A 15,497-nucleotide genomic window follows, 5' to 3' on the forward strand; every position below is an offset into this window, starting at 1 on the left:
TACATAAATTAGAAATCATTTGGGCAACAGATCATCCTCTCAACACCAAAAGAATAAAAGCATTTCGTCTGTTTCGTATTTTAATTTTTATGAGTGGGGCTCTCCTCATCTCCCGACCCGAGCTTAAATATGAACAAAACTCAACTGAGTACCAATTCAGCGCCTGCCAACGGAAAACACCTCGTGCTGGCTACAGGCTCTTCTACAAAACCCAGGCCTTGGCCCCGCCCACTACAAGTCCCTCCCCTTCCCCAACTTAAGTATGCAATTGGCGCAGATCAATGACGTAAGCCGTAAGTGCGTAGCCAGGCGTGCAACCACCGCCTCTGGGAGTTGAAGTTTCTGGAGGAGGACTGAGGCGTGGAGCGGCGGGCACTTCCGAAAGGCTGTCTGACCGCACCGTGGCGTTCCCCAGCGGCCCCGCGGCTTGGTAAATATGGCCCTGCGGCTGTGGCGCGGCTGCTCTTCGGTATCCTTTCGGATGCCAAAGGAACGCGAACCACGCTGCCCTCCGCTGCAATCACGGCTTCCGGGGGGAGAGGGCAACAGCCTGGGAAGTAGTTGCCTGGTCTCCGAGGAAGTGACGTCAGGTGGCGCGTCCCACGCGCTCCCCCGCGGCCTTCCTGATTGGTCGGCTGCGTGCGTCCGCCGCGTCCGCGCGCGCACGGCCCCCGGGGGCGCGCACGCGGGCCTGTGTCTGCGCGTGCCCTGGGCCCGGGAGTTTCTGGGTGTCTGTTGTTCGTGGGGGTCCGCGCCGGAAGTGGGACAGGAAGGGAAATGTGGCGTCTGCGGGTCGAGCGTCGCCGCGCTGCGTTGTTGTTAGCGGGCCAGGCGCCATCCCTGCCTCTCCTCGTTCCTCTCCCCTGCGGCCGATGGGCCCGGCGGTCGGATGTAGGGAGCCGAGGGCCGGTTGCTGCAGATGCGGCCGAGCCTCGTGGTGAGCCGAGGATGAGTTTAAGATCCACGAGTTGCCTGATGTCACTGAAATACTTTGTGTTTGGAATGTGGCTATATGTGCAGAAGTGTAAAGAGACTAGTAGGAGATTATCACTTAAAATAACAAAACTGCCCTTTAATATTTCCTCCCAAGCGAACCCTCTGGCAAAGGGCTTTGACAACTGAACAAAAGGCTGTTTTTACTGCAGAACTCAGCAACATGTTAAAAAACAAAACAGAATAAAACCTGTTACCGGCAGGCTGTTGATTCCATTCTGTCGGTATTGCAACTTGGCAGTTCCCGAAAACAAAACTTGAAAGCCACGAGGGTTTTGTTTTAGCCGATGTAATAACAGCTGAGGTTTTTGTCTTTGGCCTTCGATGATGTATGCTTTCTGCACACCAAATACCATTAGTCATCGTTCAGTTCCAAATTTTATAATCCCATCTATAACCTATATCCATAAATTAGCCATCCATTTTTAAAAAATTGTGCTTCAGTAAAATTTCACACTTTGATTCTATAGTTTCTATAAAATGTTCTTAAATACTTGATTAACTTGTCTTCGTGGATGAAAATGTACCGTGAGCATCACTGCCGGTCAGGGAGGATTCCCATGCTCTGCCATAGAGACTTACGTCATGACCCAGACTAAAACAAAGTTTCCTTAAAAGTGCCATGTTTTGCATAACAGATAATTGCAGCAGATTCGTACACATGTGTTTATTGTGTAGTAGACAGTCGGAGCGGAAGCTATCTTGGTAAAGTCTAGCCAAAATAAGATTTATTTATGATGCCTTGTTTCATAGGAATGATTTAGTATCTTTTCAATTCTGAATAAATCATCTCACGATGGCTTGTTTTTAAAGTAAATCTAATTACAGTCAGCTCTCATGAGGTTGAGTATTAAGTTAGGTGATACACTACCAAACACAGGAACTATTTGATAATACTCTCATTTCCATATCTACTCATTTTTCCTGTCAGTATGAAATAAGAATCAGCTAAATCTCAACTAGTGTTCCACTGTACTTTGAAAGAATGTGAGAAAGGTGTCTCTGGTTTACTGTAGATCACAGTTCATTATTGAGGGAGGTCATAGCAGGATCTCCAGCAGAAACCAGAGTATGCTGCATGCCGCCTGACTCCATTGCTCATGCTTAGTTAACTTTTTTATGTGGCCCAGGACCAGGCTTAGGGATGGGGCTACCCACAGTGGGCTGGCCCCTCCCCCATCAATAAACCATAAGACAATTTCTCACAGATCTGGCCACAGACAAATACCATCTGGGCAGTCTCCCCATTGATCCTTCCTCCCATAACCCTGGGTTATGTCAGCTTGACAGCTGAAGCTAACTAGGGTAGTATCGGTAGATTACAGCTCTCAAAACACAACCTGTCTCTGGAAAGACTGTGCTGACCTTAGTAGTATATGTAAACACCACTTCTCAGCCCTTTACCAGTGCTGCCAACAAATGGTATTTAACTCATGTTTAACGCAGTAAAAGATCCTTGCCAATAAATGGAATTTTGCTATCTAAATTGGTATTTTTTTATTACTGATAGAGTTTGACATTTGTTGGCATCTGTTGGCCATTTGGGTTATTTTGCTTTGTGTTTGTAAATTATCTGTTCATGTAAAAAATGTTGCTTTCCCAGTTTTCAGAAACAACAAATATGTCATCTGAAATGCTGCCAGCAACTCTCGAGAATCCTAACATGGAGAGAAAGCCAGGTGTGAGCGAAGAGGAGGGGCAGAAGCCAAGACTAGACGCGGGGACTGAGCCAATATCTAAACGACAGATGAAGAAGCTGCTGAAGCAGAAGCAATGGGAAGAGCAGCGAGAACTGCGCAAGTACGTACTTCTGAGCAGGCTGCCTCTCATTCAGCAGCGGGTACTGCGCAAGTACCCTGCGCAAGTGCGTACTTCTGAGCAGGCTGCCTCTCATTCAGCAGCGGGTACTGCGCAAGTACGCTGTGCAAGTGCGTACTTCTGAGCAGGCTGCCTCTCATTCAGCAGCGGGGTGTCAGTTCCTGTGGTAGCTGTCTTCATTAAAACCGAAGCCATGAAAACCTAATGTTATGCGCTCTATTAGCCAACACTGAGTTGCTGTTAAAAAACTGCACATGCTTTGAACTGTGACTTCATATTTTGCAATACTGATAATGTTAGGCTCGGCGTCTTTCCTCTCCTTAAACTGCCTTAACACAGGACACCTGTTGGAATAGCTGAGACAAGAGAGCCCACATCCGTGTCCTAGATATGGGTTAAAAGAACAACACAGGAAGGTCAAACATTGGCCCGACATAGATGTGGCTAACACAGGTTTTCATGAAAGCATCTAGGCTATAGCCATTGTCTAATGCCAAAATGTATAAGAGATTAGAAAAACATTAGTCTTTTATTTTTGTTCATTTAGTAAATTTAGTGAAATTTTCTTTTAGTATTCCCAATTATTGAACCAGATTATTGTTTTAGGGGATGAGTTATGAAAGTAAAATTCTTCATAAATCTTTAAGTTTTTATTTTTTGTTTTTTTAACTCAAGTTTTTTCTTAGGCATAGTATATTACGAGTAATGAAACTGTTGAATAATATATTTAGTTATTCATTAGAGAAAGCTTTATATTGTCTTTAGAAAGTCATTTCCTCCATGTGTAGTTATTGCATGCAGTAAATAAAGCAAATAAAGCTGCTGATTCTTGTACCCATAGAAGAGGTGTTTTCTAGAACCATGGCTGTTTACAAACATAATCAATCTTTTGTTTAATCAGAAGTCTTGTGAATGTCTAAATACACAAATAACAAAATGCTTTGTTTACAAATTTTAGGGAAAGACGAAAAGAAAAGCGCAAGAGAAAGAAATTAGAACGGCAGTGCCAGCTGGAATCCGGCCCAGATGGAAGTGACAGGAAACGCGTTAGAAGAGACGCTGTTCACAGCAGGCTCCGCCTCATCATTGACTGTAGCTTCGACGATCTGATGGTGTTAAAGGTGTCACAAGGGTCCTTTATGTGAACTAGGAGGAGTCACTCTGATCCTCATATGTAATATTACACATGTATTAACTGCATCTTAAGTTTTTCAAAATTTCTTATTCCTAAATTAAGAGCTTTGATATGTATATGCATATTTATGTATATGTTTATATATGCATAGGTACACATTTACCCATAATTAGATAGTAAAACATTATAGCTATATTTTAGTTATAAAAATCTATGGAATTGCTGTGATGGCACATGTCTGTAATCACTTGGGAAACTGAGGCAGGAGGATCTCTGAGAGTTTTAGACCAGCCTAGGGTATATAGCACATTTGAAACAAGCCTGACCTAGTGAGATCCTGTTTCAAAATTTGTTTTAAAAAAGTCTGTAGCATGACTGGAGATAGGGCTCAGTTTTGTTGACAGAGGTTTCTGTCCCACTTGGTCCTGCAGCCATTCAGTCCCAAAGAAACACACAGAAGCCTACATTAATTATAAACTGGTTGGCCTGTTAGCTCAGGCTTTCTTATTATTCTTTTTTTTAATAGATTTTATTGAGCTCTACATTTTTCTCTGCTCCCCTCCTTGCCTCTCCCCTCCCCTTCAACCCTCTCCCAAGGTTTCCATTTATTAACTAATTCTTACATCTTACATTAACCCATAATTCTTGTCTGTGCTAGTCATGTGGCTTGGTACCTTTTATCAGTGAGGCATTCTCATCTTGCGTCCCCTGTGTCTGGGTGTCGACTGCAGAGTGATTCTTTCCTCTTCCCAGAATTCTCCTATTCTGGTCGCCCCACCTGTACTTCCTGCTTGGCTACTGGCCAATCACCTGTATTCCTGCCTGGCTACTGGCCAATCAGTGTTTTATTGACCAGTACGAGTGACAGGTCCTTACAGGGTGCAAGACCATCGTCCCACAGCACTTCCCTCCCACTTTTTTTTTTCAGAACAAGAACTCTGAATGGAATCTCCTTTGTTTAACTTTTTCCTGACCATTATCCATAACAACTTGAAACCAAAACACTCTAAACAAAGACAAACATCCATAATTCATTTTTTTGGGAATGTGGGCATAGTTTTCTAGCTACTTCCTGCTGCTTGGGAGCATTTATAATCTTATTCGGACCTAAAGAAAATTTAGGATTATGGTTAAGTCCTGACTGAATAAATGAATCCACAGCCTCTCGTTTCCTGTAGGAACAAAAGCAAATCCTCTTCTCCAGAGTAACATATCTTTTGACTTAAATTTTGAAATCAAAGCATTTTATATATATATTTTAAATATATATTTTATATATATTTTATATATATATAAAATGCTTTGATATATATATATATATATAGTATTAATCCAGCAGCATTTGTAATCAGATATCTTTTAGCAGCTGTTGTTCCTTCCTCAGCCATCAAACAATTCAAAGAGAACACAATAACATACAGCATCCAGACTCTGTGTATTTTCCATCTTTACATGGCTTTATTTTTAAACTCTATTTCTTTTATTTTTAATTTTTGGTTTTTTGAGACAGGGTTTCTCTGTGTATCTTTGGCTATCCTGGAATTCACTCTGTAGACCAGGCTCTTCTTGAACTGACAGAGATACCCCTCCCTCTGTGTTCCAAGTGCTGAGATTAAAGTTGTATGCCACCACACCCAACTACTCTCTTTCTTTCGTCTTTCTTTTTTAAAGGATTTTATCCTTTTTCTTTTCTCTCCCGAGCCTACATTTATTTTTAAACACACTGTAAACCGTTTAGAGGTTTTTTCCGCCTGAATCTATCTTTACTATATACCTCTCTTTTTCTGACCACATGGAGTCTTTGCTAAGCAGTATGGCTAGGATTAAAACCGTGGCTTTGACTGCTTTATCCACCCCATTCCTTAGCTTTCTGAGAGTCTAGCTTCAGGCCAGGGTACTTTATTGCCACAACTCTAAAGTTTAAAGGTTTCTGTCACCACCAAGAAGCATGCTGTTGGCTCTTCATAAACACTATTGTGTTTGGTGGCAGGGACTCTTAAAAGAGCTGCAAGGTTTTTTCAGCTAAAGCTGAGTCAGGAAGCCTCTCTTAAATGAGACGCACTTGCCTCTAGCAAATTGCGCCCACCTGAGAAAATGCTGGTCTTAACTCTGTTCTTTGTGTCTCGACTTCCTTCCCAAACTCTCTCAGGTTTTAGGTGGATTTGGTTGTCCATGTTGGTGCTGTTTTGCTGGTGTTGCAGAGGACTCAGGTTTGGTTCCCAGCATCCATGTGGTGGCTCACAGCCACGTGTAACTTCAGTTTCAAGGCATCTGACCCTCCTCTTCTGGCCTCCTGAGGCACTACATCTACCTGGTGCACATACATATACCAAGCGTGCAAACACGCACAAATTTTGTTTTAAATCTTGAATTTTACCAGCGATACTGGGGTAAAGAGTGGAAATAGTATGGTCTAGAAAGAAGGTATTTTTGTTGTCTGTTAAGACAGCGTCAACTAGCATTTTGAATAGATAGAGACTTTAAAGGACAGGACACGTTAACTTATAGCAATTTTTTCAGTATGTAGGAAAATCAAACGAAAACTATTCACAACAGTGGTACTTTGAGACAAGGTTTTTCTGTGTTGCCCTAGCCGTCCTGGAACTAGCTTTATAGACCAGTCTGGCCTCAAATTCACAGAGATCTGCTTGCCTCTGCTTCCCAAGTTCTGGAATTAAAGCCATCACCACCTCTGTGCCTGCCTTTACATTTTAAAAAAATATTTTTGCCTACCTAGTCATTTCTTCGCTTATTCTGTTCCTGTAATACCACAGAATGGCCTTAGATGATTTTGATAATTGTTTTTTAAATTGTGCTATTTTATAGGATATTAAGAAGCTTCATAAGCAGATTCAACGTTGCTATGCAGAAAACCGACGAGCATCACGTCCTGTGCAGGTGTGTACAGAAGGGGAAAACGCAGTCTTCTTTTCCATCTCCCATGACAAGAGGCATGGATTGTTCCAGTTGCCCCTACCTGAGAGTCTTAGAGGTTTCTTGTATCACCAGTCTTGTACATTTTCAGTGTGTGCTCACTGCTGTGTAGTTGGGTATCTTTGTTTTAGGGCACGTGTATGTTTTCACACCAGTTTCTCAGCTTTGGACTCCCTCAGCCGGGGGGAGTGGGAAAGGAGGGGGGGTAGGCTGCCCCTGTACTGATGTGTACAGCTGGGCCTCTTAGCGGTATGTTTGTTTTACATTTCCTTTTGAGTCACTGACAGTTCTGAAAAGGATTTCTTAAACTTAGTTTAAGTGATTGTGGAGACTTTTTGACTACTGTTGTGACAAGCCAAAGAGCTGCCCAAAATGCTGTGCTCGTATGTGTGTCTCACCACGTGGGAGCAGTGTGGACTGTGTTTTCCTATAATTCTCTACCTAGTTCAGTGACAGGCTTCACCTTTTTTTCCTTCACAAGGCCCTCAGCATCCTGATTCAGGTATAAATTGGGTGTCAGGGAAGGCTCTACAGCAGCAAAACTAACAACTGTAATAGCGGCAGCAGCACCTTCCCCCGGGGAGGTGGCTGAGAACCTGATCAAGGCAGGGAGTTTGCAGGGTGGTCCTCAGTGGCAGAGAGGGAGGCAGAGGTGCTGGGATGCTGCAGCCAGTGGGTTAGCACACGTCCTTTCTACCACCTATTCCAGGGTTGCTCAGGGTTGATCACAAGTTCTTTTTTTCTAAATCAGTGAAAAATATTTTGCCTTCCACTGGTGATGAGATGAGTGATGAGGGAAGTAAAATATTGAACTAATCGGATCATTTTCCTTCTTTTTCTCTTACCAATTGCTCATCAGTTTTATCTGACAAGCCATGGAGGTCAACTGAAGAAGAACATGAATGAAAATGACAAAGGATGGGTTAACTGGAAGGTAGTGGAACAGTCCTCTCTCGTGTGATTTCAGTTGCTGCTACCCTGCTGGAAGGCCTCTGTTTTATCTAAGTAAATGCCGTGCTTCAAACCTGTGTGCCATTACATCCAGGGAGAAGTGGAGAGAAAGAATGACATGTCTGCTCATTAGTAATCACTCTCATAAGTCATGTCTGCTAGTTTAGAGCTACTTCCTTATAAAAGAAATATCTCAAAACCTTACTCTAAAATTAGAGTGTCTCTACATCTAAATCCAATCACCAAACGCGGCTGTAAACTCCTCAGATGTGAACTTCTGGCTTGTGAGTTGGCTTGTGCTGTAAATGCGAGATACCTGCTGGATCAGGAAGCGGGGAGCAGGGATAGGACATGGGCATAGTACGTTAAAATATATTTTTTATTTTTTACTTTTACTTTTTACTTTTCTAGCAGATTTAAAATTTATTTGTGATGTATAATTTTCCTGTTCTAGGTATTTATAAAAATGTGGTCAGCTTGGCTCAGCACCAGTGTGGCTAGCTTGGCTAGGTGCAGATGTGGCTGCTTGGCTGGGTGCTCTTCTGTTGACAGGAGTGCTGTGCTATGCCTGTACATGTTTGCTTACTGTTGGTTTTCAGCTCTCGGGGTCCAGCTTTCCCTCCTTGTGCCTACTAATCTAATAGCTGCATTCATTAAAAGCATATAATATGGACATATGCAAGATTATCCTTAGCAAATCTTTTAGACGCTTGTCTCTTTTTCTATGAAATAATGAATACATTAGACAGGCATACTTTATAGTTTGTTTCTTGCCAAGCTTCTATTTACATCCTTACTTTTCTAGAGAAACACAGACTCAGTGGCATCTAGTTACTCAGATGCTTCTCGAGGCCACTGTTAAGTGCAGCAGTCAGATTCCTCGCATACTGTTTCCAGAAAAGGAATTATATTAATCAATAGCATACAATTTAAGTGTCTGTGTCAGTGGATTTTCTTTAAGATTATTGTATAAAAGTCAGGGTCTGGTAACATATCGTTTAGGCGATTCATGTGACTTGAAAAATCCAGGCTGGCAGTTCAAGTTTGTCTCCTTATAGAAACAGACACATTCAGTTGATTAAGCTGGCAAGCGTTTCTGTCTGTTGATTCACATAGGAGATGTTATCGGAAAAGGCATTTCTTGTCTGGAGAACACTGTGATCAAGAAGGCAGGAAAACACATTTTTATTGTTTCCTGTTGGAACAGAGAAAATGAGAAAACTAGGCTGGTGCCTTATTCAGGAAAGAGTTCCTGAGTTGACCCTCCAGGAGAGGGCTGCAGGTGACATTTAAGGAACTTAGCTTGCCATCAGTGTGTGGGGTTAGTTAGGGACTGAGGCCCAGCCAGAGAACTAAGGTTAGTAGAGTAGGTCGGTGCCTGAGCTGTGCGGTGAGGACTTGGCTATGAATTGTAAATGCTGCTCTGGCAATAGCCTAGCAGACTCTCAGATGCTTTTGGACAGGTTTCTCTTGGGAAAAGAGGATAATTATTTTTAGTCAGCTTTCATCATATCCTGCTTCTCTTTTTCTTTTCGAAGGATATCCACATCAAACCAGAGCACTACAGTGAACTCATAAAGAAAGAAGACCTGGTTTATCTGACGTCAGACTCTCCCAATGTCCTGAAGGACTTAGATGAGTCAAAGGCCTATGTGATTGGAGGGCTAGTGGACCACAACCACCACAAGGTGCTGAGCCCCGCCCCTGCCTCCGTCTGTGTTTCACAGCGACAAAGCCCAGGAACGAGCACCTGTCACTGCGGTGGTTGGTGACCTAAGCGAAGCAAGGGCTTCACGCTACCTTCTTGACCCCACCCTGCGGCTCAGAGAGCTCAGTGCAGTTGCTTTCTACATTCCACACATGTAGGAACAAGAAAATGAAGCCTAACGCCAGCCATGCTAGGTGGCAGAGCAGATTAGTGGAGATGACGGATTGCTGCCAAGCCTGCGTGTGTACGCTGTGCTATGTCACTAGGGGCTCTGGTATTAATGATGTGCTAAGCCATTGAAGTTTTTATCAATTTTTTAAAAAGTAGTTTTTATCTTATGTATATGAATGTTTTGCCTGCATGTGTGTCTGTACCATGTGCTTGCCTGATGCCCTTGAAGGTCAGAAAATGTCATGACCTCTGGAACCGGACTTGCAGACAGCCGAGAGTCACCATGTGGGTGCTGGGAAATGAGCCCAGTCCTCTGCAAGAGCAGTTATCTCTCCAGCTCTATAGTAGTTTTTAAATATATGATTTCTACAATTATTTTTCTCTCCTATCCTCCTTTCCTCACCTCATGTTTTTATGGAGATAAGAAGTCGCATAACTCCGCTTTCTGACGAGAGCGTTATTGTGTATGTGTTCAGTCCATTCTTTCTTTCTAAGAAATAGTGTCAGCACAGCATATGAAGGACTGTGTATTCTTCGGCAGCAGTGTGTAGATCCAGTTTCTGCCATGTCACAGGTGCCATGACCACATCTGCCTGTCCAGCAGTGGCTGCACAGCTATGGAGTACCACAGTGTAATATGGCAGAGATTTTTTAAATTATAATCTTGAGGTTGCCAGGTGTGACTTGCCATTGTGTGAGCAACTCTAGAATATCAAAGGAACCCTGTCTCCAACCTTTCTGTTGTTCTCAGTGGAACATTCTAGCTTATAATTTTTGCAGATTCTCTGCTCACGTTGTAATAAGCTAGTTTTCTCCCAAAGCCCCTGGCTCCTCTCATCTTTAACCCTGCCCCCAATATGCTAAGTACTTGTTAGAAAATTCAGCTTACCTTTCCTGCATGGCCTTCTGGGAATTTTCATCTGGGATAGACATATAGACTTCAAGCATTTTATGTTTGAGAAAATACAAAATTCCTATCTGTTTGTAGTTGATGGAAAGGAAAAGAAACTATAAGGACAGTTGAGATGCTTTCCAGTCAGGATCCCATTTCACTGCCGTCTGTGCCTCAGTGTGTGGGTGAAACTGAACTTCCTTTGTACATTCTACTCTCACGGAAAGAAGGATGGTGTTTCCCTCTGAATTCAGTTGGAGAGTTTAACTCTGTGAGGAATGGGGCTGGGGCTGGGAAGATGAGAAAACAGACCTGCTAGGATTCCTTGTTCTGCCACTGAGAGGCTTCTAACTGCTGGGAATGCCGTTTTTTTCTCCTCTGGGAAGTGAGGTGGTTAGACCTGGGTCCTCTTACTGTCCGCTCTTCAGATAATGTTTTCTACACTGAAGTCCTGCAGAAGCCGTGCACTCTCATAGACTGGATAGCATCTAAGTCCCAGTGTCTGTATTGCAGGGACTCACGTTTAAACAAGCGTCCAGTTATGGGATTGAACATGCCCAGCTGCCTCTGGCTGACTTTGTGAAGATGAACAGTCGGAAGGTCCTGGCGGTCAACCACGGTAAGCCGCAGAGGTGGCTGAAGGTGGAGCTGAGGGAGCTGGGAAGGAGACCGTGCGTCTCCCATTGCAACAGTAGGAACAGGAAGTCGGTTTATTAGAAATAGAGTGAGGACTTTAGGGATTTTTGAATCTACCAAAGTGTAAAAACAACAAGCTCTATCTCGTGACGCGCAGATACTTGTTATTAGCTTATGGGGTGCTTCCTCCCAGATCTTTCCTGTGGCGGGTCTCTCAGCATTGCTAATCCGGGGACCTGTCCTGTCCCTCACTTGATCATAGTTTTGATGAAGCAGTTGATCATTAGTGATCATGTGATATTCCAGCCACTAAATAGATAATCATGTAATCATTCTCCCATTGTTGAGTATTTTAAACTTGGATTGATTTTTTTGAATAGCACTGTGATATACCACTGCTTAGATATAATTCATTGCCTTAAGTTTTATTTAAATTATAATTAAAATTTTTTTTGAGGCAGGGTTTCATTAAGTTGACCAGGTTGGTCTTGAACTCAGAGAAATATGCTTGCCTCTTCTTCCATCTTGAATGTTGAGATAAAAGGCATGTGCCACCATGATACCCAGCTTCAATGATTTTTTAAGATTTATTTTTATTCTCTGTGTATGAGTGTTTTGCCTGCATGTATGTATGTATACCAAGTGCATGTCTGGTGCCTGTAGCAGCCAGAAGAGGGAATTGGATCCCCTGGAACTGGAGTTAGAGGTAGTTGTAAATCACTATGTGGGTATTAGGAAATAAATCCCAGTCCCTTGTAAGAGCAGCCAGTGCTCTTAACCACTGAGCAATCTCTCTAGCCCCTTTAGTTCATTTTTTAAAGGAACAATTTTAGTCAGTACACAACAGTTAAATACTTTTTATGTAATAGGCTTTATGGGATTAGAAAAAATGAAATTACTTATTCAAGGACAAATTTCTTTGAAAACCTTTGATACTTAGTGGAAATTACTTTTCTACAAAATTATCTAGAGAGCCCTCTCATAGTGTGGTGAACTTAGGGACGGTGTGGTTTCCTTTCTACTAATGTGAAAGCAAAAGACTCCTTGGAGTGATTCTCTGTAGGGAAGACAGAGTAAATGCAGCTGAATGCCCAGCATTTGTCTTCGAGTTGTCTGTTTAGTACATAGAGATGGAGAATAATGGGACTTCAAAATGTCCTCTCTTGATTGTAATGGACAACCAACCTAGTAAGTTTCTGGAGCTTAAGAACTGACTGAGAAAAGCTGGAAAGAACATAAGGACTAGAGAACTGTGGTGCAGTTTGTCCCTGGTAGCCAAAGGGAGGAAGGAGGTGGCACAATTAATAAAAACCCAGAGACAAATACTGGGGGTTAACCTGAAGATCAGAAAAGCAAAGCAGCCAGCCACTGACTCTTACCTCTATCTCAGAAATAGCAGTCCTGCCTCCAGGAATCTCAGAATGAGATTGAGCCTGAGAGCTGTCTCTTATATTCCTTATATTCTTTTCTGGGCCTGGATTAAAGGTGTGCACCACTATCACCCAGTTTCTATGGCAGACTAGTGTGGCTACTGGGATTAAAGGTGTGTGTTACCACTGCCTGGTCTGTAAGACTGACCAGGGGCTGTTTTACTCTCTGATCTTCAGGCAAGCATTATTTATTAAAATACAAATGAAAAATCACTAAAGGAGGAGGTAAGAAGTTGGCAGTAACTAGGGCAAATCAGCACGCAGCACAAGGGTCGCATTGTAGACAGTCTGCAGCATCGTGGTGACTGCGATTTGTCCTTGTTGCAGTGTTTGAAATTATCCTGGAGTTCTTGGAAACAAGAGACTGGCAAGAGGCATTTTTTACAATCTTACCCCAGCGGAAAGGAGCTGTTCCTGCACACAAAGCCTGTGAAAGCTCTCCTCAGGACCAGCAGCCCCGGCCAGAAGGATGGGACAGTTCCAGCGAGGGAGAGCATTGCGGGAATGACCCCGACTCACCACAGAAAGAAGAGCAGGACCAGCAGGGCCAGCAGAGCAGCCCAGTGTCCTCAGTGAGTCCTGTCCCACAGTGACCAGTTTCCCTGGCTGACCTACACTTTAGGAGAACCCAGAGAGTGTGATACCACCAAATGCTCAGATTACAAGAAAATCCATTTTCTCTCATCAGTGTTGTGGAATTTGAAATCTTGTCAAGAGTCAACGATAATGAAAACTCTTTAAACACCAAGAAAGGATTGTTTGGTTTTCTGTGAGAAGACTTAAAGGTATCATTTCAAAATTGTTTTAAGCCTCAAATCGGAGTCGTGGAGAATGTTACCGTAGTCTTTGGCCTTTATTCTCCTTCATTTGCTGGAGCATCTTCTTCAGAATGTGCCTTTTGACCTTCAGCTTTGTTGGTTTATGTTCCCATCAGTGACTGTTTGTCTGATTCTATTGGAGCAGATTTCATGTGCGTTCTGTGTGTCTACTACAATGTTGAACTCAGAAGGCTGCCCTTCTGTGTGTAACTTTTGTGTTTAGTATAGTTTTTTCTAAGAAATAAGTTAATTCTAGGAGAAATACCAGTTCTTTGCTGGTCTCAGTAATTCATTCATTTTGGATAGTGGAACCTATTCTTGTGCCTCCCTTGTGATGCCTTCTCATACTTCTGAAATAATTACAAGAATAATCTTAAATCCCTTAATGACAGTAATTAATTCAGTTACAAAGTTAAATTTTTTCTGAATAGATTATTTTACAATATTATTTTTTGAAGGATCAATTTGTCTTTACCCCAATTTAAAGCAAAAATCTTTTCTTTCTATATATTTTTCATGTAAATAACATATCTCCATATATGTTAGCTTTTAATGTGAATATTGTGCATCTGCCTCCTACTATACTATCCCAACTAATGTAAATGTGTGTTTGTATAAACAACATAAGCATATATGAAATGTGCACGTTTAGCTCTCATGTTTTAGTCCACAATTACAGCCCTGTAATCAATGTATCGCCGTGGAATAGTTGTGTTGAATGCACTAATGCCCAAATCCAAAATTAAACAGGAGTTTGGAAACTGATGAGGAGGGAGCAGAGGGGAGCTGCCCAGCTTCTGCATGGTGATTCCAGAGGCGTGTATGCACAAGTGCAGCGGGAGCTCCCAGTTTATTATATAATGTGTATGTGTGCTAACGTCACACTTAGGTGGAAGCCTATTAGATCAGTAGTGATGTTCACTGTCTCTTTTGTTGCTGTTTTCTTAGTTATCTGTTGTAGCTAGTTATTTCAGAGCCTATAAACAATGGATGTAAATATCCATACTACAGTTCTGAGAGAATAAAGTTCATGTTGTTACTGTATTGTCCAAGGTTTGTATTTTGTGAGAGTTCCCTGTGCCCGTGTTTGAACACTTGGTCTCCCCTGATGGCGCTGTTTTGGAGGTTGTGGGAACTTCGGGAGGTGAAGCCTTGCTGGAGGAAGTGTGTCACTGGGGGTGGGCTTTGAGGGCTTATAGCCAGTTCTATTCTCGTTCTGTTTCCTTTGTTCAGGTAAAATGTGACAGGTGCTTCCTAGCTGCCAGGCCAGTTAGGCATGCTGCTGGCCTGCCCTTCCCCTGCCTTTTGTCAGGGCATCATTCTGTCATGCAGCCAGAGAAGAGTAACTACTACAGTGCCCCCCACTGTATATGGATTCTATATGGAATAGAACCCTATTGAATGAAAGTGAAGGAAGTAATCTCAATTTCCATGTGGTTTAGTTTTTATTAATTGCAAAAGCTCTGTATAGGTTTTTGAGGTGTACTGTAAGGAGTCAGCACAGGCCGAGTGAGCTAAAATAACCACAGCTTAGTCTCTATAGCTTCAGAGGCTGCATCTTCAGAATCAAGCATGGTAGGGCCACACTCCTGCCTGCCAGTATTGCAAGGGCACCCGCACACAAGTGGCACACACACACACATTTAAAACAGCAGATCTTCTTTCAGCATCAGCCAGAAGACAGTAATCAGTACTCACTTTCAAATAACCAATTTCTGAATTATTTAAAGATTGGCTCTAAATATAGCATTTAAAGACCATTGACAAAAATCTTAATGTGTCCTTTTCTCTCACCTTTTTTTGTATGGAAACAGGTAAGCAATAAAAGGAGAAAAGAACAGGTAGAGATGACTTGAACTAGTGAGCACAGAGGGCTAGTCAGGGACTGAACCAACCCATGGAGATATCCGTCCCTCTTTCTCTAGCTCACTGGGAGCATGTGCAGTGGGTTAAAATATTCCCAGGAGTCGGCGTCAGGGTGAAGAGTTGGGATCATTGCTGGGAAGATTAG

At 42.6% G+C, this 15,497-nt stretch overlaps 1 protein-coding gene across 3 annotated transcripts; it reads left to right on the forward strand.

Moving 5' to 3' along the window:
• Positions 1 to 285: 285 nt before the first annotated feature.
• Trmt10a (tRNA methyltransferase 10A) lies at positions 286 to 14,530 on the forward strand. Of its 3 annotated transcripts, none has more exons than XM_038311502.2 (8): positions 286 to 430; positions 2,597 to 2,793; positions 3,770 to 3,932; positions 6,773 to 6,844; positions 7,740 to 7,814; positions 9,370 to 9,519; positions 11,116 to 11,221; positions 12,996 to 14,530. In XM_038311502.2, exons 2-8 carry the CDS (start codon positions 2,615 to 2,617, stop codon positions 13,259 to 13,261), a joined length of 1,011 nt encoding a protein of 336 aa, XP_038167430.1. In that variant the 5' UTR covers positions 286 to 430; positions 2,597 to 2,614; the 3' UTR covers positions 13,262 to 14,530. The 3 variants fall into 3 exon arrangements, with proteins under 3 accessions (XP_038167430.1, XP_038167428.1, XP_038167427.1); XM_038311500.2 differs by lacking the exon at positions 286 to 430 and adding an exon at positions 630 to 937; XM_038311499.2 differs by lacking the exon at positions 286 to 430 and adding an exon at positions 630 to 831.
• The last annotated feature ends 967 nt before the right edge of the window (positions 14,531 to 15,497 follow it).

The sequence above is a fragment of the Arvicola amphibius genome, chromosome 14 (assembly GCF_903992535.2).
Source record: "Arvicola amphibius chromosome 14, mArvAmp1.2, whole genome shotgun sequence".
NCBI lineage: Eukaryota > Metazoa > Chordata > Mammalia > Rodentia > Cricetidae > Arvicola > Arvicola amphibius.

What these genes read in the sequence shown, in the direction of transcription:
- Trmt10a (XM_038311499.2), top strand. Translation starts at nt 778, where the DNA reads ATGTGGCGTCTGCGGGTCGAGCGTCGCCGCGCTGCGTTGTTGTTAGCG. An exon ending in ACGATCTGATGGTGTTAAAG is followed by an intron (nt 3,933 to 6,772) that starts GTGTCACAAGGG and finishes GCTATTTTATAG; the next exon opens with GATATTAAGAAGCTTCATAA. An exon ending in TGGACCACAACCACCACAAG is followed by an intron (nt 9,520 to 11,115) that starts GTGCTGAGCCCC and finishes TCTGTATTGCAG; the next exon opens with GGACTCACGTTTAAACAAGC.